Genomic DNA, 21,632 nt, shown 5'->3' on the forward strand with positions numbered 1-21,632 from the left:
AAGAAAAAAGGCAGAAGGACTGACTTTCTTGAAAACAGCAAGACACCCAGTCCTTGGATTCAGCCGGAGGTGGGAGGCAGGCAACAGCTGGTGGACTGTGTTGAGCACAGGATACATGCATGGGACACCACTCTGGAAGCAAATGCTCGGGCTGGCTCTGATCAGGCTGGTTTCATAAGAAGGAGTCAGACTGGATGATTTGTAATGTCCTTTATCATTACAAAATTCTGTTTCTTAAATGAAAACCATTAAGAGGAGAATCTGTACAATGCCCAAATGAGCCTCCTTCATCATATCAGCAAACACTACTCTAGACAATTAAATATATATATTTCATTCCTCATGGTTAAAAAGCTAGATTGATTCTCTGTTCTATTCGAATGCTCTCTAATGCAATTATTTATATATCGAGTCAAGGTAAGGAGGAGTAAAATGTTTTAGATTTGTTTTGTGTATGTGCTTTCAGGTAAAATGCAAGTATCACAGAGCAATGGATAAGAATCTCTGTAATTCAGTTCAACATTCTTCTCCTATAGATGTTTAAAGCTCTAAATGCATTTCTAATTGTAGTTGTAATTATACAATATTATAAATTAGCAAATAATCACATTAAATGAGAAAGGAAAAATGCCTACTTTGGGAGAATAATGGCTAAATAATTTGTGACACTCTTTTGAACATGAACCACATATAAAGAATGCAATTTTCCTATCTCTGATATTTGCTAACTTCCTGTGGATAAAATATCTCCAAGCCTTTTTAAAAAAATAAACGTGGAATTTTTTTGTGAAAGACTATCAGAATATTAGCTCTCAGGATAACACATTCACTACTCATAACAAGAGGGAGCACATCACAAAATCATGGGGGGGGGTGCATGTGCATAAAGCAACACAAAATCTATGTATAGTAAACAAAAATTTGTTTGGAAAATTAAGATAAATCCTATCAGAAACGGAGCCTTTTTATTAAAAAAAGTTTTTTTTTTTTTTTAACTTAAATATATTGTGCTTTTCCACTGGTATTTGGAATCAAGGATTCAATGAACCAGTCTAGAAAAATAATATATATTTTTAAAAAACTGATCATGAAAAGAAACTTTAATGTTTTCACAACTTTAGACTTTTACTTGTCTGAAATGATCTTATTCCTGTTTCTCAGTTTACCTATTGTTTCATCTTTTATTTACTTAAATGCAATAGAAATCGACAAACCAGAGAAATCCATGAACAGAATTCTCAATTTTGAAAAATTCTCATTTTCTTAAATTAAAATTAAGCCTACAATGTCTAAGTCTGGGGAAATAGTGGAAAATTTCTCATTTAAGGTCCTAGAGTACTAATGTAGTATAATTCGGGCCAGTTATTACTGCTTTTATTACGGATGCACAGAACACTAAATTCTTGCACAGTATTGCCCCTATGATGTAAACCATACATTATATTATATATAATCCATTATGCATTATCAAAGTTTAATTAAAAGGTTAAATTGTTACATTTCAAAGTAGAGGAAATACAAACTGACCAAAATTCCTGCAGAACCTTGGGTTCTCGTTCTGTATATTCCAGGGTCCCATGAAGATGCCCACAGTTATTCTGCAAATAAGCCCACACCATCCATCCTCCAAATTCCTCAGCCTAAACCAGATGTTCCGGACTTTGCAACTCTTTCATTTTTTCCCAGTTCCTTGAAACCCACCCTGTTTCTAACATCGATATACTAACATAAAACACCAGCGACTGCTGAAAGAACATCAAGGTATAGCTGCGTTCCACTTAACCGAACTTAAATAAGCATAAAAGTCACCTGTGGCACTAAATAAAAACAGATTCCGGAAGTCGGGAGCGGTGTACAGCAACCTGCATTTTTAAAGAATGCCAATGGGCAATTCTGCTAAGGACCACATTTCAAGAGTCAATGGGCTCCCAATTTCTCCGTTTTGCTTTGTTTTTTAAAAAAATAATCATCACTTACCAAGAGTCTATCATCTCCTTAAATAATCTTTAATTGGAATCTGTTTATCTTCTTCAGACTACACCCTCTTCAAGTTACAAGTACTGCAAGATTAGCATCGGGTCAGCCTGGTCCCTCCTGCTGCAGCCAACCTGGCTTCAAGACCCTGCGCAGCTGCTCTGACCATCTGTGAAGCTGTGCGGCCAGGCCTGCCTTACCCTCTTTCCTCACGCTCATCTGATAACCTCAGCACAGCGAGCAGCGCCAGCCTGGGCCCTCTGGAGTAGATCTGCTCCCCCGCATGGCAGAGGGGTGAGGATGGAGAACCTCCTTGGGAAATATGTATTTATGATAACAATACAGTTTTTGCTTAAATGAGTCTTTGCAACTCTGCCTTTGGGAAGTGTCCAAGAGAATATGGGACAAATTTGAAGTTATCTTCAACCACATTAAAACCTTTACCTTTTGAGATTAATTTTGTTTTCCGGAACTCATGAGTCAGTACCAACTGTGGATTCAACAGCGTTGAACAGTGATTTGGACTCTGCTAATCATGAATTATGTACTAAGCCCCATGGCGGCACCGTAATGTCTCGACTTGGCTAGGCTGAACTACATTGCCCAGAATGCGCCTCGCTGTGTTTCCAGGTGGTGTGGGCCAGGATGGATTCTTCCAGGTGATTGATAACCTACCCGCACAGCTTCCCGAGGGATGCAGCAAGTCGTCACTACCTTCTAACAGATCTTTTTCATTTAAAAAACAAACATTATTTGGATGCCTACTATGTACTGAACGCACATGATAGGCGTTTTCTGAAGCTGTGCTAATATCATCTCCTGATTGACTCTAAACAGAGAAGGTGAGTTTTGGGGAGTTTACAGAGCCTGACCAAGAAACAAATACCTGACAGTCAGGTCTTCTGACTTCAGGTCTGTGCTGCTACTCAAGTTGTTTTGTTTTTGAATGACATATTATTCCCAGATTTTTTTTTTTTTTTTTTGAAGATTAGACCAAATACCAGTTCTTTGCTGATTCCATCAATCATTCCAAATACACAACATAGTTAGGCAGATACATAACCTGCCTTCAAATTTTTCCATCAGGATCCACAGTTGGTCATTTATTTTGAGGATCCAAATTACTTAACTTTTCCAGTTTTCCTTAGATCTATGGGTTTCTTGCTTTAGTTATCATCATAAATGTCTTGACTACCTCCTGCAAAACATCTGTCCTGGTCAAAAAACATGTGTTTCTAACATTGCTTTATCTCCATGAGTTTCTATTAAAGTATCATGTGTCTGACGTGCTTTTAGTTCAACTTAGGTAAAATTTGCTGGGCTTTGCTCTGAATAACAGTAACACATTTTTACGCTGGCAGGAAACATTTTTAAGCTGGCAAACTGTCTACTCTCTCTCCCCAGCTGCAGGCTAAGATTGACGGGCTGACCTTGAAAGAGAGTTCGGCTGGGGTAAAATGAAACATGTTGCAACATGTCCCCCCACGAGGACTCTTGCCCCGCTTGCTTTCCCAAACTGCACCAGAAAGGAGGATCCTTATTTCTTAGTTGCACCTGGTAACTTGACACTGGCTGACACCTTTCTACTGTTTATTTCCAATGTCTCAATTTTCCACTCTTCTAAAGGGCTTAGTGTCATCTGAAAGCTTGGCACTTTCGCTCTGTGCCCAAGGCTGCAGATGACTGATAAAAACATTAAATAAAACCCATCTTAGTTCCAATCTCTACATAATGCTCACTATTTAAATGACTCCATTCAAAGAAGTGCCTGTTTTCCTCTACTCTTTTGTTTCTTCTGTCTGAACTACTTCCTTCCCTTGGACAAAACTCATCTCTTCCAGTTCCAGTGTGTCTTAGCTGTCTCAGGGCAAGGGAGGGGAAGATGGGCAAGGGTCCCTGGAAGTTTAAACAAATCCTATCCATGGGCTCTGCCATGTCTGCCTGCTTGGTTCACCTAAACCCATCCCAGCGCCTCAGGAAGAGTCAGGCTCTGTCAATGGGCAAAGTGTGACAACAGGCAAAGTCCCCTTACTTCCTTGGTTCTGCTTCTTCATCTGTAAAATGAAGCAACTGGTCTCTGTAATGTGTGATGTCCTGTGCTTAGATATAAACTATGATTCTAGTAAAGCTTGATCTGCCTTGATAGAAGGCGAACTATACTTTCTCAAATAGACCACGTTTGCTTATGATTTGGTGACTTTTTTTCTTTTGGCCAAAGAACATTTGGTACCTTTCTTCTGGATGGAACCATTTATGAAGGAGGCAGATGCTGAAAGCAATACGGAGAGGAAATCTGGAAAATCTGAGCTACATCTCCATAACAGAAAGTACAGGGCCATGTAATCTAGCACCCTGGAGTGATCTTACACAGAAACAAAGTTTTCAAATGAGGGCTTAAGGGAAATGACCCTCCCATATCCAGCTACAGTCTCCGGTAGGTAGCCCAAGTGTTAAGACAGTTAGATGCCAAGTGGCATTAAAACCGACTGGGCCAATGAAAAGGTATGGGTCGACCCAAGTACCAAGAAGTCCTTCAAGTTATACGGACAGTGGCCACAGTCTAAATGCCTACAGGACCAGTCAGGTCACAGGAAGGAGTAAATGTTGTCCACTCTAACACTATGGGCAGGGTGAGAAGTGGGACAAACTGCAGAGCATATGCCTATACGTAAGGCATCCAAATTCAATTTTTTAAAAAAATTTTCATTTTTTAAAAAATGTCCAGGTGAAACAAAACCTACTGGGAGACCAGAATCCACCCTCATGGCACCAGTTTACCACCTGTCACCTCACAGGAATGTTAGCTGCCTGGATTTCTTTTTTGATACTTCAGTAAAAATTAAACCCCCCTGTTACGCTGGGGAGTATGGGGACATATGGACAGATTATTTCGCTGGCAATGTAACATAAAAGATTCAATTCATTTGATGGATGAAATCTCTACTTATTAGTAATAAAACTTGTGTTAGAAAAACAATCCTTTATCAGAGGATAATAATAGTGCCCATTCATAGGTTCTGGGGAGGACTAAAAAAGATAATCGTTGAAGATACTTAGCGCAGCACCTAGCACATAAATGCTGGCCAGTGTCATTATTACTATTATTAAGTTATAGCAGGTGATGGAATGCAAACCAGATTCTTGCAGAGAACCCCACAGAGGAGGTCTGGAAGTCTGGTATGGGGTCAGACGAGAGCGCTACTACCGTAAGGCACAACGAAGGATTCTGTGCTTTCCAGATCCCGCTGCTGCTCAGGCACTGTGGGTCTCCGTGATGTTGAAAACATGACATCTGTGACTTCCTTCCCCCTTCCACACCCATTCAACCCCAACCTAAGGCCCCAGCCCTGAGAGTCCAGGAAAAAGGGAGAGCAAAGGATTCTAAAACCTTTACTCCCCGTTTCCCTCTCCTCCCAAGATTTTCAAAAGCCCATTTGAAACTAACACACCATTGGCAATCCCACCCATTATAATGATACCCCTACAAATCCTAAGAATCCTTCATAAGGAAGTGGATGTCTTTAAAAAATTCATAAAGCATAGCTGGCATGCTTTGACATGACCAAACACCTCTTCCCATAGCTTCTGTTTGTTTTCCCATTTCCACCCCTCAGCTAAAGGTAAACACTGCTGTGTGGGATCTTCAGGTTCTACTCAGCTTTTGAAAAAAAAAACAAAAAGAATATGCTAAAATTTGAGTCCATGCTCTATTCTAAATCTTTGATATCCCCTGGGTCGATTGTGGAATCTCTCAGTGTTCTGCAATTTAACTCGGATAAAGAACTATTTGGAATCAACGACTGAGTGAATGAACAAATGAATAAATTTATCTTTGGAAAGCAAGAAATACACAAAGACCGCTTGCTTGCCCTTGCTTAAGAAATTAAGTTATTTTCAAAATGGCTTACTAGGAACCCGTTATTTGTTTGCTTTTGAAAAGTTCAGGATAGATCATCAAATACCGGTAAACACACCTTAACCATAGGATTACAAATGAGATAATTTCAACACTTTAAAAGCAAAGGCTTTTTGAGGTATACTACTTCACCTGTTTTGGGGAAACTCTGCTTTACTCATGATTAAGACATACATAAGTATACCTTGCTTTACAAACGGTAAAAATCAGATGTCAGAGCTTCTTTTGAAATATGAATGACACCGATGTATTTCCTTTTGAAAATCTCATTTTTCGGGGCACCTGGGTGGCTCAGTCAGTTAAGTGTCTGCCTTCAGGTTCAGGTCATGATCCCGGGGTCCTGGGGTTGAACCCTGAGACTGCTTCTCCCTCTCCCTCTGCTCTTCCCCCCCCCCCCCCCCCCCCCCCCCCCCCCGCTGGTGTTCTCTCTCTCTCAAATCTTAAAAAAAAAAAAAAAAAGAAATTCTCATTTTTCCATGCATTACAGGACACCTACAATGAATAATGTCAAGTGATATTACTAAAATATACTGAATTTTTATCACTGTTTTCTCTCCCTTAAAGGGAAAGAATAAAAAAACCACATAGATTATGTTTAAGGGTTAACTTCACTTTGTCTATACTTTGTTGTTCTAATGGTAGTAGGTTGCCTAAATAGCTAACAACCTCCCTGCATGTCTTGCAAACTGTATCTTTTTCCTGCAGCAGGGGGGTTAGGGAGTGGGACAGGAAGCCGCCCCTTGCGAAGACTCGAACAATCAAGTAGGGGGCTAAGGTGTACCCTTGATTTAATTAAGAAACATATAAACTTTGCAGAGTCATCTTCACAGTAAAATATGAAGAAATCCTAGTTGAGGAATGAGATACGCTAATCAATCAGCTTCCCTAAAGGAAATTAAATTGATTTTATAACAGCTCCCGGACTGCGCAGGATTTTCCCGTGAGTCAGGTCCAGGAGCTGAAATGGTTACCAGGGCCACGTTTTTATTTTCATATTTGCATAGATAGCAAAAATTTTATTTTTGTTCCATAGCAGGTTTTTTGTTTTGTTTTTTACTTTTTCTCTTTGATCACGCCCATAACAGTAGACTCAGATCCACCCATAACAGAGCAAATCCTAAGGCAACATCAAAACAAGAAGAAGAGAATGAACAGAGATGGAAGTAAGGAGGCTCTCCCGGGGGAGGACTGGCAACATAATTCAGAGAGTCTAGTGAAAAACAAAAATGCAGGATCCATGGTTCCAAAATTATTAAGAATCTCAAGAGGGCCACAGCAGAGCATGAAACCAAGTGCAGGGCTTTCTGAGCTCAGAGCTGGGCAACTAACTGCCCAGGTCCCAGGCCCATGAGGCCTGACTGTGCAAGACACTTGCCAGGCTCTCGGGGTTCCTCCAGAACAGTGGGAAAGCCTTCCCCAGGAAGTAGGGTCAGCAGTGTAAGCTTTCAGGGCAAACTCAAACAGCAATAAATCACATACATGGAAATGAAATAACTGCTTGGAGACACAGCTCTTTGCAAAGAGGGGGATTGTGAAGATCTGCCCGTTCTTACATTCCGCCTGGCTAGCAAAATGCCTGACACAGAAGAGGTGCCCAATAACAGCTGAAATGCAAAATAATGCAAATGGCAACTAACATTTTCATCAACTAATCCTCTTTTGGGGAGCAGTTCTTCCCTTGGAGACTGCTCTGCTCTTCCTAGACATTGTCCTCTCCTCTCCTCAAACAATACATCACCCACTCAGAATAATGTTTAAGGTTAAATCCTAGTAGGGTAGCAAGGGCATCTTAAAATATCTAGAATATCTGGCAGAAACAACTCCGTTCTCAGCCATCAACAGAGAGAGAGAGAGAAAGAGAGAGAAAACAAGTTCCCATTCACCAGCTGGAGTGGGCCAGGAAGAAGAGCTGCCATTCTCAGCCAATTATATTATCTACGGGGGACTCATGCTGAATCTTTTAAGTCTGAGTTGAAGGGAGTCCCTATTTCCCAGCCCACGGGTAAACTTTAAATAGCCATTAAAATGACATTTCAAAATAATAAAAGAACTCAAAGAACCGGAGAAACAAAATAAATGGTGTTGTAAAAGGAAATGGAAACATTACCATAATTAGAGCTTTTAAAAGAGACACTTTAAACAGTGGTTGAATGCTGACTTGTTTACAATCGCACTCAAGGCACATTGCATCGGTATTTACAAGAAAGGAGAGAGGAAGAGAGCTTTTGTCAGGGTCACTGGAACTACTTCCTGAAACCTAGTTAAAAACAAAACAGAAAACAACAACAACAACAAAAAACCAAAACACCATTCTGGCCTTCAAAGGGATGTAAGGATTCATCTAATCTGGCTTTGCCATCAACATGCCATAGGCCCAAATACGTAACTGGAGGAAAAGAGCTCCCATCAGAGTCTACACACGTAATAACTTAACTCCCTTGTCACTCACCATCATGAAAAAATGCACTTACGCTCTTGAAGACCTCAATGGTGCGGTTTTCAATGTGGGCGTTTATTCCCAGTTAGTGAAATGACACCCTGTCCAGTAAGTTCTTCCCAGACAGGAACTTCATTTAACATAGAACACTATACAGGCCCAAGCAGAGATGAAGTTCTTTTTAAGTCCTTCTGATAATAACTGGCAGGTGCACCTCACAGGCTAGAATTCAGCCTCATCGTCCAGTACTTGAGAGAAGGTGGCAGACAGACAGAAGAACCCGTGAGCCTAAAAAGGAGGGAGCCCCACGGAGGCCGAGAAGTGCAGAAAACATAGAGGAAGCACCCACTCGACAGAGGGAGCTTGGAACAGGGCCTACAGTCCTGGAGTGGCCGCCAGATGCACCAGATGTGCTAAGACTGTCCCTGGCAAGGGGAGTGACTGTGCTGGCTAGAGCGAGGGTTTTGCTTCCGCACAGTTCTTGCCACTAGGAGGGTAGAGAGCCCCACCTGAACGGGCAGGCTACAGACCTGTCCTGGACAAGAAGGAGAGGCTATCGGACTTCATTAGGACAAGCAGAAGCTCCTTGGCACCGAGCAAACGTACCATTCACCACGGAGTGATGCAAAGACAAACGTGTTTTGGTAGGAGGAAAACATCTGAGAATTAAAAATTTTAGAAACTGTGGCATACGGTCAGTAACTAACACTTTGAAACCTAAATTCACCCTGAAAAAAATTTAGTCTCTTCGAAGTGTTCTCTTTAGTACTGAAAAAACTAAGGAGGAACTTCCTCACTGGAGGAAGACTTGGAAAAACCCCAACCCTTAACTAGAAGCAGTAACCTCGGCCAGCTTTCTGGCTTTCCCTTGCTATTATTAAGTATCCTTCTGTTTGACGGAGGATTTCTCCACCTCTCACCAACCATCTTTTTTCTTTCTGTGTCCAGAAAAATCTGAAAACCCTGTGTTTATACTGAGCCCGTTGCTATGCAAATCATTAAAACACATTACAAAAATCTTTCCTTTGAGTCAGGAGGAGAACATAATGGGGAAAGAGGAATCGCTAGCAGGAGTCCCTTTGCTGAACAGAGAAGCTGGCAAAAAGGAACAGAAGAAGCAAAGCAACGTGGAAAAAATTATGGCGGTCCCATCCCTTGAGTCATTTTAACCAGAGTGGGAAAACTGACATTTTCACAGCCCCAAGGTAATGCATCTTACAGTTTGGAGTAGGGTTAACAAACCCTGGTCTTAATCTCTTTAATTCCTATGGTTTCATGACTCATCTTCCATCTGTCTACTAGTGTGTTCTTTGTATCAGCTTTTTCACACTTCTGTAAGAATATCAAGAGATTTTTTTTTTTCCTTCTATGGGTACTCCTTTGTGTATTCTCCTTTTGATATCTTTTGTCTTCTTGTTCAATTATCACCTAAAGGTAGGGCCTGAATTGTCCATTTCTTCTCCAACTCAATCACAGTATGTTGGTTGGCAGATTTCCTTCTCTTATGAAGAGATTTGTTCTTCAAAAATCATATCCAGGAGATGAGATGAAACACAGTATGTCAAAATGAATGTCAAAAAAAGCAGAGCTTCTCAGTTTTCTAATTTCAAAAAGCCGGGCCTGATAATTTTCATAAATCAATCACTTTCTGAGATAGTTTACAATCAACACCATTCTCAAATTTTTGTTGTGTTGTTCCTAGTATTCTATTAACCTGCAAGTTTTCAAGGGTGGGATTGTCTGGGGACAAGAGACGAGATACACAACTTTTAAATATATCCTCCTTCCACTGCTATGTGTCTCGATATATGTGGGTTCACATACACCCACCCCCCAAAACAACTAGAGTACTCATTTGAAACTCTGTCCTTATTCAGAAAGAAGAAATGGCTGGGACCTACTAATGCTATAGAACCTGTTTTATTCTCAAAGAGAAGTAGCCAAACCATTGCAAACATGTGTTGGGTGAAAACAAGTTTGGTTGGCTCCAGACAAAGGCTTATTTTTTAAGCACAGATGGCTGAATGGCTGCCTCCTCCAAAAGGGTTGCCCACAATCAAAGACAGATTCCTATTTCTAATCTATGCAAATATCTTACTCTGCGGGGCATCACAAAGACTAACTGTTTTTTGTCAGAGTGGCAGATCCCAGGTGCTCAGAGATGCCAAAGCACAGCTCCACCTGAGATGCCTGGTAACTGGGATAACAGCGAATGGCTGAAGAGTTAGTCACTAACCAGCTCCTAATGAATGTTGTCGGGGCCTTCTGTGAAACATTCCTCTGGAATCCTGCCCTACCACCACTGCTTCTTCCTTGGCTGCCCTGCCTGGAAGACGGTTTCAGTATTCATTTCGGACCCTGATGCTTCTAAAACCTCCCAAGAAGGCTCAGATTCCCAAAGGCTCCTAATGACCATTAGTAGCATTCTTCACCTTGAGTTCAGCTCATTTATTGGTCTCTAACACCAAACCCAGGAACCGTGAGCATTTTAAAATGGCATTCTGGCCAAACCAGGTCTCCTTTGTACTCTTATCTAGTCCATACGCCCACAACCCAGGGTACATCTCATGAATCACACCTGGGTCACTTCCCAAGTATATGCCATTCTCTCTCTCTTTTCTTTCCCCATCAATTTTCCTTTCTGTACTTAACAACACTTTTCTTTCTTATTTCCTCATCTCCCCAGCTAAAGTCTTTCACTTGCTCTGATATCCTTTGGCACATTCCAGTTTTTGGGCCCCTTGGAGCAACAAAAATTTCTGCAACGCTGGGAAAAAAAAAACCAAACAAACAAAAACCCACAACTCCTCACGCTAACCTAGCTCCTAACTTAAACTCTTTTGCCATAAAGAGAGGGTTGTGTCTTATATCTATACAGTTTAGTTCTGTGTTTAAGTCTAAAAACGTCCTTCAAGTTTTATTTTCTTTGTTAGTTTTTCTGATCAAAGGACAGTAACAGAGTTCGCTTCAAAATCCTGGGTTGGAAAAGATTTCATTCACTCCTTACCAAAACTCATATGAAATGAACCAAACTAACTGAGCAAAAAAGAAATTCTAAAGAAAAAGGAAAGAAGTCCTTCCTGATCTCCAGTCTCAACCCCTACCATCATAATTCTGACATCAATTTTTGAGATTTAAACACTTTCTGTGTCAGCTTGTGAATGCAAATATTGACAGTCAAATAATCTGGCATGAAAGTCTACTTGCCTGGAAAATCTAAAATTGTAAAGAGCTTTAGAGGTTAACTAATTTGTTAATTACTGAGTCTGGATGAATATCAGAACCACCTGAAGAATATTGTTTATTTTAAACAATATAGTCTCCTAATCCCCAGCCCTAGACATTCCAATTCAGACTTCTGTTACAGCCCTAGAATCACATTTATAGTAAATGCTCCCAGTAACTGTGATCTAGCAGGCCCTGGTCAGTCTGAGAACTACTGATCTAGTCCAACACCCAACCCAATATGGTGGTCTCCCGTCTATCCACTCAATGCCACAGCACTATAAACTGGGGCACTCACCCCTTCAAAAGTCTGCTTGTTCCACATTTTTACAGTTTTAATCATTAGAAACAGTGTTCCTGAGTTGAGTCATATAACCAAAGTCTTTCAATTCCTTGCACTTACTATGGGCCCAAATTTTGTGCTCCAGAGTTAACACAAAATCCCCTCCCCACAAGAGTCTTCAAATTTCCAGGGAAAGCTACTGCACTCTTGCAAGTCTTCATTTTTCTAAGCTTAATCAACCTGTTTTAGCTTCATAAAGCACAATTGCTGAGTCCCTCACCAGTTACTTCAACTGCTCTTCCTCAACAATAGACCTTACAGAGTAAGTATGTCCAGAGTAGCAACACTTTGTTTTTTCTTACAGACTGAACTTTGCCTGATAGGCATTAATTTACAGTCCGTGTTTCATCCTTGTTACCCACTGCCTTGCATTTCACAGTCTGAGAGCTGCGAATCAGCAAGGACTTAACCTAATGCTGTGTTCCTGACCCTGTGGTAGAGTACTCAAGGAGGATTCAGAAGCCAGGGAAAACTGTCCCATTCTGAAGAGTTAATAACTTCTTGCATGGAAAGGAACCTGCGTAAGTGAACAAACTTGAAAATGGTGCACAACATCCAGCCAAGGGCTTCAAACGAATGACACCTGGAAGACTGAACACGGGTTTTCTGGATCAGGCTGTGAGCTATTTCATGGCCTCTGCTGACAGAAATACCACCTAGTTAACAATAGTTTTTGATGAAAAAAAAAAAAAAAAGATGGAAATTATCACCATAAAATGTATACAAAAATTTGAAGTGCATCCTTGTTTTAAAAGTTTAAAATCTAAGAAACTACACATGCAATAGTCAAGGACAACATTGCTCCTTCCTTCTCGATATGTCACTAGCATCGCTTGCCGGGTACTCTGAATGCCATCATCTACGTACAAGGTGAAAAACTGAGGGTTAATTTAATTCCCTTTAACACCAGAAAGAACCATTTGATGAGGAGATATGCCCCCTCTGCATAATTTAATGGAAAACTCTTACCAATAAGGGAACTGTACTAACACCAACCAACACCAACTGTTTCATTCATGGAACTGCAGACTTAGCAGAACTTGAGAAACATACACAAATCCCTCACTTTACAGATGAGCGAAAAGTACCATTTCAAAGATGGCAGGTGGTTTCTTCCAGGCAAAACAGCCAATGAGCAGGAGGGGAGGACCAATCCCAGGTCTCCTCTCTACTGATGGCTTCCTGTCCCTTCTTACGTGACCGTGGACAAGTAAAACTCTCGCCCTCTAGACATTCTCCTAAACTCTGCTCCCATCTTTAGTTACCTTCTCAATCCTCAAATCCAAAGTCTGATGCTACATTTTGCTTGGGAGCATTTTAAGGGAAAGAGTAGACCAGACAAGTATGAGGTGGTTAATTCTTTATTAAATTCTGGCACATCTATTTTACCCACAGTCTCCAACTGATACTTCTATGCTGCTGGACACCATATTCAACTGCCTCAGGATCACTGCTACCTTACCAGCATCATAGGGAACGACCAGGGTTATGAGCACCATGGATTCGAACCACATTTCTGAAGCTGCAAAGCAACCGGTAACAATCCCCAACTGCTCCACCCTCTCCCCGACTACACACACCTACACGTACACACCCCTCAATCAACCTGCACATCGACTTCATCTGAAGCCCCGCAATTAACACACCCTTATACGGAACACAGGGAAAAAAAAAGGCACCTACCTTGTGGCCTCTTGCTGAAGCCATGACACATTTGGCACATAGAACATGACTCCGAAGAAAAGCAGAGGCTCATTAGCAAATTTGTCCAGATGTTTCTTCAGAGGTTTCTCCAGCTCCACCCATCGTGCTTGCTGGCTCTTGCTGAGAAACCAAAGGCCAAAGTAGTGCGTCTAGATAAAAGGGTAAAATAACGTCAGTTTATGCTTATAAGGGGTACCCCACGACTGCACAGGAAAACAACACTCCAGCACCTTATGTCACGTTTGGTTCTCCAGCTCATACACGAGGATCCAGCTTTTACTTTCTAACTTTGGGACAAGCTCAAAGAAAGCACATGCACACAATCTACACTGAGTATCCGATGCAGGATTCATACCCATGGCTACTGTTTGACCACATGGGTACTGATGCACCTATGTTTGGTAAAGGGGGGTGAGTGCAGGGTGGGGGCCGTGTTGGCTTTTTTCCTACGCTCCCAAGGCTGACTTTCCTGTGCCTTCTGAATGCCTCAGGATCTCACGTGGAACATGCTGGCAAAGGCAAACACAGTTCTTGCACCTGCTGCAAAGTAACTTATTAGTCAACTCCTAAGACAAAACCTTCTGCCAGCTGAAGGCTTTCACACTGTAGACTATTTCCACACGCAGTAGCAGGGCTTAACAGAAAACTGATTCACTCATTTTGAGTTTTAATGAAGTACTTTGGAAAACATCAGCCTCCACCACGTCATTATACATGAACTACAGCAAATCTCTCCCGCACATCAAGCTCTGAGAATGGAAGGATGTCTTCACAGCTGCCACAGAAGCCCCTGGTGACTGTTCTTGGCAGACTATGGTGGGATTTGATACATAAAAGTGAGATTTTCACCTTTAGACTTGGAGCCTCAACCAGTTTAGTTTTGAACAACGTGCTAAATGATTAAAACAGGTACTTTTATGCATTCAATCCTGTCTTTACATTAATTCGTGCTAGGATTTCAGGATTAGCACAACAATCACCAAAAAATAGATCACTGCTTTTGAAATATTCTTTTATATTTCAATTAGAGCTTAGAACGGTTTACAGCACACCTGGAAATCTGCCTTCAAAAGAATGTTTTCATTGCGATGTCTAATTTCCAAAGGCATTCTTGTGCCGATGTTCCCACTGCAGCTGGCTGTCTCCTCAATGAGACCACAGATCAATCCCTGCCACAGCCCTACCAAAATCTGTAATAAAAGTTTTGACTCTGGCTTCACTAGAAAACCAGACATGTCCTTGCTTATAAAGCTACCGACCCCCATACTCTATAGGATATTTTCAAATGCATGTGTCTTCAGATGAGAACAAGGATTTCACCAACTTTGCTCCATGATGTTCTAAAGGGCAGGTTCACAGGAGGAATCCATGCATTTCTCGAGCAACAGAATGCCAACAAACAGAGCCAAGGTTCTATTTCCATCAGCTTGGACCAATTGCTTGAGCAAATTCTGACCCTATCATTCACTTTCCAGCTTCAGGGAGTCTGTTAGCTATTCCAGTGTGATGGGTGGTGTAGAGGAAATGAAATGTGGCTGAACAGAAGGAAAACAGGCTATGAAGTCCGTTCATCTCCCAGTGTTTGCACTCACTGTCTTAATAACTCCATACAAGTTGCTGAGCCTCCAGAGTGTCAAAGCTTTCTCATCTGTAAGATGGGGAGGACGCTTACAGCCATCGCCCACAGGCTGTGAGAAGCATAAATGAGATCTTGTCTTAAACCGTGCACACGGCACAGGTTAATAACTCCTTCAATAATGGAGCTTTCTGTTTCTGCTACTGTCCTCATCATCACCATCACCATCGTCACCATCGACACTGGTGAATGAAAGCAGGTTTTCTGCTGGCACTCCCGGCATGTCCATGAACCACAGAATTAGAAGACAGAGGTTATCTGGAAATAAATGAAGAAAAAGCAGGCAAAAGGAGAAGAGGAAGGCCTATAAATAACATAAAAACCTAAAAGGTGTAAGAAAAAAAAAAATAATCGCAAAATAGTGCCTCCCCTAAGATTTTCTTTAGAGGCTTACAGGTGTTTATGGGACCCGGGAACATACCCCTGATGCTGTCCTAGGGGATCTATGATGTAGACTTAAGCTAATGTGAAAATGAGGTAATCGGGGTACTTAATTTAATAAACTGGCTGAAAAGGGTCCAAGGCAGCTCTGCATTCTACTGAATTCCTGAATGGTGCGCAGTGCTGTCTAAGGGTACGCCACTGCCCTTGGGGAGGCTAGGAGTGACTGTGCATAGAATAAATGAGGTAATATATATAAATAGTAACAAGCTATGTAACAGTTATTTTCATTGGAAAAGAGCCCTTTTATAAGCCTGAGCGGAGAAAGGGAGGACAAGCTTTGCAGTTGCTTCACAGGCCAAACCATGATTTATTAACTTTCACTAAAACAGTCCTGACATTTGGGGGTATAATTTTATGATCCATACTTCATTCAAATGACAACGTCCACTCAAATGAGTAAAACTGAAAATAGAACGGGTCCACGTTAACTGCATAAACATTCTACAATCAATTTTGCCAAAAAAAAAAAAAAAAAAGTTTTTAAAATTTTTACTGCTCCTGTGCTTTGAAGGCTAGCATTTTATTTTATTTTTTTAAAAGATTTTATTTCTTTATTTATTTGAGAGAGAGAGAGAACACAAGCAGGGGGAGCAGCAGAGGGAGAGGGAGAAGCAGGCTCTCCGCTGAGCTGGGAGCCCGATGCAGGGCTCGATCCCGGGACCCTGGGATCATGACCTGAGCCGAAGGCAGACGCTTAACCACCTGAGCCACTCAGGCGCCCCTGAAGGCTAGCATTTTAAATTTCCTTTTCTCATTCTCACCCACCCAATCATTAAATCTGATCTTTCCCCAAAAAGCACCCTGATAAAGAATATTCCATGGCGCACACATGCACATTCATGCACACGGATACACACATGCATATAATGAAAAGGAGGATGAGGTACAAGAGAAGTCACAGTACCAGTCCTGAGCCATAATCAACAGTACAGAACTGTGAATAACAACATAAACCACTTCTACGGCAAAAACCTAATTCATGGCATAACATATTTTTGTTGCTGCAATATGGTATTTTCCAGAGGACACAGAATATTTGAGTGACCTACTATGCATTTATCCAATGAAATACATTACTACTCAAGAAACGGGGTGTCCAGCACAAGGGAGAATTGTGAGAGTTCCTCCCTAAATGGCCAGAATAACCTAATTTTAGAGATGCTGAATCCCGTTATCTCGTGGAAAAGAAAATCCATTTACGAGATCCCCATTCCCACACCGTTTTGTGAAGCTATGCCCAAAGTAACTTTCTCCAACCACCCCCCTACCATCCCTGCCATTCTTCCTCTAGCTAAATCCCTACCCTGGAGTATTCAACAGAGGAGAAAGACCCTGTCTCAAAGTTCTCGGCCTGCTCTATTCAAGTTTCTGATGCAGCACAGGTTTATTCCGCTGTGTCTATACAGTGGCTCCCAGGAAAAGGCATGAGAAACTAACCTCTCACTGAAACTAGCATGTGCATCCATCAACTTCCTGTGTATTAGGCAAGGGGCCATTAATCCCATCAGGCCCAGCTGGGACCACACCAGGCTGGTTCGTAACTGACTTGCCAACTTAAACTCCCACTGAATCCTGAAAGCTGAGCTTCCCTGCTAACCACTGCCACACGGTTCAGGAGAGTGTGGTAGGGTGATTCCAAATAGAAACCACCCCCTTCCGGACCAAAAGGATCCATCATATCGCCCAAGTAAATACCCCAGGCACTTTTATTTCTCTCTGAAGCTGCAAACCTAAGCCAGGTCTAGCTAATCCTCATGATACCTCTGGGTGAGTTATAAATCCCATTTAATTTCTCTGGTTTTCTTTGGAAAACAGGTCTGATGCTTTGAGTTCTGCAATGAGCTCACTGCAATGAAGAAAAAACAAGAATCAATTCCCAGGGAAAGGAACCACATCTCTGAATCAATGACTAAAAATGCACTAAGAAACAGTATAAAGAGAGACACACTAAGGTGACATTTTCATATGAGCGGTTCCGCAGTCTATTTGGTTTGGAGTTTTTCATTTTCATTACAGAGCTTGGCACATGGGAAGCACTCAATATGGTGGTCTCCTCTGTGAAACACCACGTGGGCTCTCTAGACTCTGCCACAACACCTCCAAAGAGTGGGTTCTTATCCTTTTTTAAGTCTGCTTGTTTCATTTTTAGATGGCTTGAATTATTAGAAACCGTGATCAGACATTGAGCCAGAATCTTTCAATTTCTTGAACAGTTATTAAGGTTGTATTGTCCAATATGGTAGCCAGTGGCCACATGAAGTGTGACTAGTTTGAGCCGAGCTGCGCCATTACTGTAAAATACACATCAGATTCCAAAGATCTAGTATGAAAAAAGTTAAAATATCTCTTAAATCATTTTTATATTAGTTACATGTTGAAAGCATACTATTTTGAATATATTTTTTTAAATAAAATTTATTAAAATTAATTTCGCTGTACTTTTTTAATGTAGCTGTTAGAAAATGTAAAATCAAATATGGGGCTTACATTTGTATTTCTACTAAACAGCACTCTTCTAAGAAAGGCAAGGAGGCCATGTTAATAGGAATAAGGAGAACTTTAACTTGGAGGAAGTTTTAATGGAGGAAGCAGAAATGCATGCATCCACTCAAAAATATGCTAGTTTCTTCAGTGGTAGATTGGTGTGTGAATATTTTAGCGCCAAAGTAAGATCCCTCTTCAGTACAAAGAAAAAGATTCTAGTGAAGGCCTTTAAAAATAGTTTTGAGTTGTTGTCGTTTGTCTGTTCATTTACCTGTAGAGATGGTGGTATCCCCCACATGAGCTATTATTAATAGGGAAAGATTCTTTGAGGACTTCGTTTTTCCAGTTTTGTGACCAATGGCGCACTTCTGATGCTATCTGCAAGGGTTACACATGCAGCCTTGGCAATTACCAGGGATTAAATCCATGATCTTATCTTAAGCATTTTGAAGAGTTAATCATCCAGAAGCAAGAGTTTAAAATATCTTGCATTACGTTGTAATAGGTTGCCTGTCACAGCTAGCATTTTGGTTGTAAATTAAGAAACAGAGAGTTGGTATGCCTCCACATAAAACAGACGGGAATTACGCTTAAGCATTGAAACTTTCACTGAGGCATGGAAAACGCTTCAAAAGATGACTAGAAGCAGACTCTGAAACAGCACTTGATGCCATTTCATTCCAACGGCTTTGGAAAATAAACCACTCGACATGAGTTGGACGACCCTGGCGAACAACTTGTGTGCAATCCACCTCTACTCTGGGCAGGTCTGGGGTTTCTGTAACTGACCCGACTGCCCCATCTTCATTTGCCTAGCCCATCTTTCATAAAAGCATCAGAAAAGTGACTGTAGAGTGTAACACCGGCCCAAGAAGCAAACCTCATAGCCAAGGGGGGTGGGGGGGAGAAAAATCACTCTTCTGAGGCTGTACGGCTCACTCAAATATACAGAAAGATGAAGACTTACAAGTTAAGACAGGGGAAATTATTTCACCTACAATCTCTCTATCTAGAAAACAGACACTGGTGCCTCATAGAACTGACAGTACGAGAACAAGATCTCATGTTATAATCTTTACAAAGGCAAAAAGCAATACAAAATTCAAAGGCCAGAGATCTCCCAGCAGTCTACTCTTCAGCTGACTCTTGATCAGTGTGATTTTAGCCCTGGGCAAATACAAACATATATGGATATGGTGAGAGCTCAGGCTCTCAAATACAGCAAACTCCACTATTACCAGACAGGCCAGGAAATGAGGTCTTCCATTTAACCAAATACTCTCATCATCACACGTTACGTAACCAATGCCCAGAAAATTAGCATAAAATCAAACCACAGAAATATCCCTAATGTAAGTTAGCTTAAGCTAGTTAAGATTCGGTATCTTTACAAATTCTAGCCATTATGAAAACAGCAAAATGTGGGACATTTCTATTGTAGCCCATAGCTTGGGATAAATCACCTTTTAGTAAAAACGAAAATATAAATTCACAAAAGAAAAAGGGGATAAATCTGAGGATCATCACCCACCCTATGAAATGATCAGGGATTTTTTTTTTTTTAAGGCTCCTTTAAAAACCAGGGCTCTTAGTCTAGCCGTAGGAGAGATCCAAGAGTTATCGAATTCACCATTCCCAAGAGTAGATTTCCTGATAAAGCAATGGTTCTCTGTCTTAAATAGAGTTTAGCTGTGAAGGTACCTTTGTGAAATTATTTATCCCTCCCCCATTTATTATTCTCTAGTTAAAAGCAGAGTCAGGAGTATCCCTAAAGGAAATAATTCTAGCATATTTCTACATTTTATTGGATTCTTTATATTCCAATAAAGTTCTTAATATTCCTTATTCCTATTAACATGGCCTCCTTGCCTTTCTTAGAAGAATGCTGTTTAGTAGAAATACAAATGTAAGCCCCATATTTGATTTTACATTTTCTAACAGCTACATTAAAAAAGTACAGCGAAATTAATTTTAATAAATTTTATTTAAAAAAATATATTCAAAATAGTATGCTTTCAACATGTAACTAATATAAAAATGATTTAAGAGATATTTTAACTTTTTTCATACTAGATCTTTGGAATCTGATGTGTATTTTACAGTAATGGCGCAGCTCGGCTCAAACTAATCACACTTCATGTGGCCACTGGCTACCATATTGGACAATACAACCTTAATAACTGTTCAAGAAATTGAAAGATTCTGGCTCAATGTCTGATCACGGTTTCTAATAATTCAAGCCATCTAAAAATGAAACAAGCAGACTTAAAAAAGGATAAGAACCCACTCTTTGGAGGTGTTGTGGCAGAGTCTAGAGAGCCCACGTGGTGTCTCACAGAAGAGACCACCATATTTGAGTGCTCCCCATGTGCCAAGCTCTGTAATACTGTGGCAATGTTGCAAAAACTCTTTTAATCCTCCCAACAACTCATGGAGGTTACTACTATTACCATCTCCATTTACAGATGAGGAGACAGAGGCACAGAGCAGTTAAGTAACTATCCAAGATGACAAAGGTAATTAAGTGGGAGAGTCAAGACTCAAACTCAGGCGGCTTGGTCCACACTCACATTCATAGCCATAAACCCCGCTGCTTCTCCATGCATTTATTTTTTTAAATATGAGAACTAGTCATAAGACACACTGTTTTCGCTATTTCTCTCTTAACCTAGGCCAGTGATTTTCAAACTGTACTGGAAGGTAGGAAGGGCACAAGGACACAGGGTTGCAGATATCCACCCCCTCTGTAAACACAACAGCTCCATTTTATACATGGAAGTTCCACCTAAGATCTCATTTGAAGCAAAGAAAAGGGTGACCTCCATTAATCCAAACATGTTTTAACCATATTACCAGAATTCTGATTTTCTGAGCCTCTACATCTTAAGTCTTTTCCTTAATAAGAGTTCCTAGGGGCGCCTGGGTGGCTCAGTAGGGTAAGCAGGTTAAGCGTCTGCCTTCCGCTCAGGTCATGATCCCAGGGTCCTGGGATCGAGCCCCGCATTGGGCTCCCTGCTCGGCGGGAAGACTGCTTCTCCCTCTGCCTCTCCCACGGCTTGTGCTCTCTCTCTTTCAAATAAATAAATAAAATCTTTAAAAAAAAAAAAAAAAAGTTCCTAGCCAGAAATTCATACCTAATTTTTTTTCCTGAACTTAAACCAATTAAAAAATTTGTTTTTTTCCTAAGGAGTCCATTTTATTTCTTCTTGCCAGGACTATTGTTAAGCCCACCCAGCTAGCATCTCTGTCCCTCCTGTCGCCCCAATCCTCATTCTCTATTTGGTACTTTTCCTAAAATGCAAGGTGTTCATGTCACGCTCCACCTTGAAATCCTCAGATGGCTTCCCCATCTCACCGCAGTGCTTTATTCTCCAAACAGTTCAAAGAGGATTTAACACGAGGCTAAAATAATTGTGAAACACTGACTTCAACACCTTTAAAAAAAAAAAAAAAATAGCACTTATGAGGG

The 21,632-nt window shown here is 41.0% G+C and overlaps 1 protein-coding gene across 3 annotated transcripts in view; it reads right to left on the bottom strand.

The window, feature by feature from the left end:
• Positions 1-21,632, bottom strand: part of PTPN14 (protein tyrosine phosphatase non-receptor type 14) — a 179,094-nt gene that overhangs the window by 76,927 nt on the left and 80,535 nt on the right. For 2 of the 3 annotated variants that reach the window (XM_032393040.1, XM_032393041.1), the window contains exon 3: positions 13,579-13,748. In XM_032393040.1, the coding sequence (XP_032248931.1) occupies positions 13,579-13,748 (170 nt within the window). Of the gene's footprint in view, positions 1-13,578; positions 13,749-15,191; positions 15,795-21,632 lie in introns of those variants that run through there. The other variant, XM_032393042.1, reaches the window with a different exon arrangement.

This window comes from Phoca vitulina, unplaced genomic scaffold (assembly GCF_004348235.1).
Source record: "Phoca vitulina isolate PV1807 unplaced genomic scaffold, GSC_HSeal_1.0 scaffold71, whole genome shotgun sequence".
NCBI lineage: Eukaryota > Metazoa > Chordata > Mammalia > Carnivora > Phocidae > Phoca > Phoca vitulina.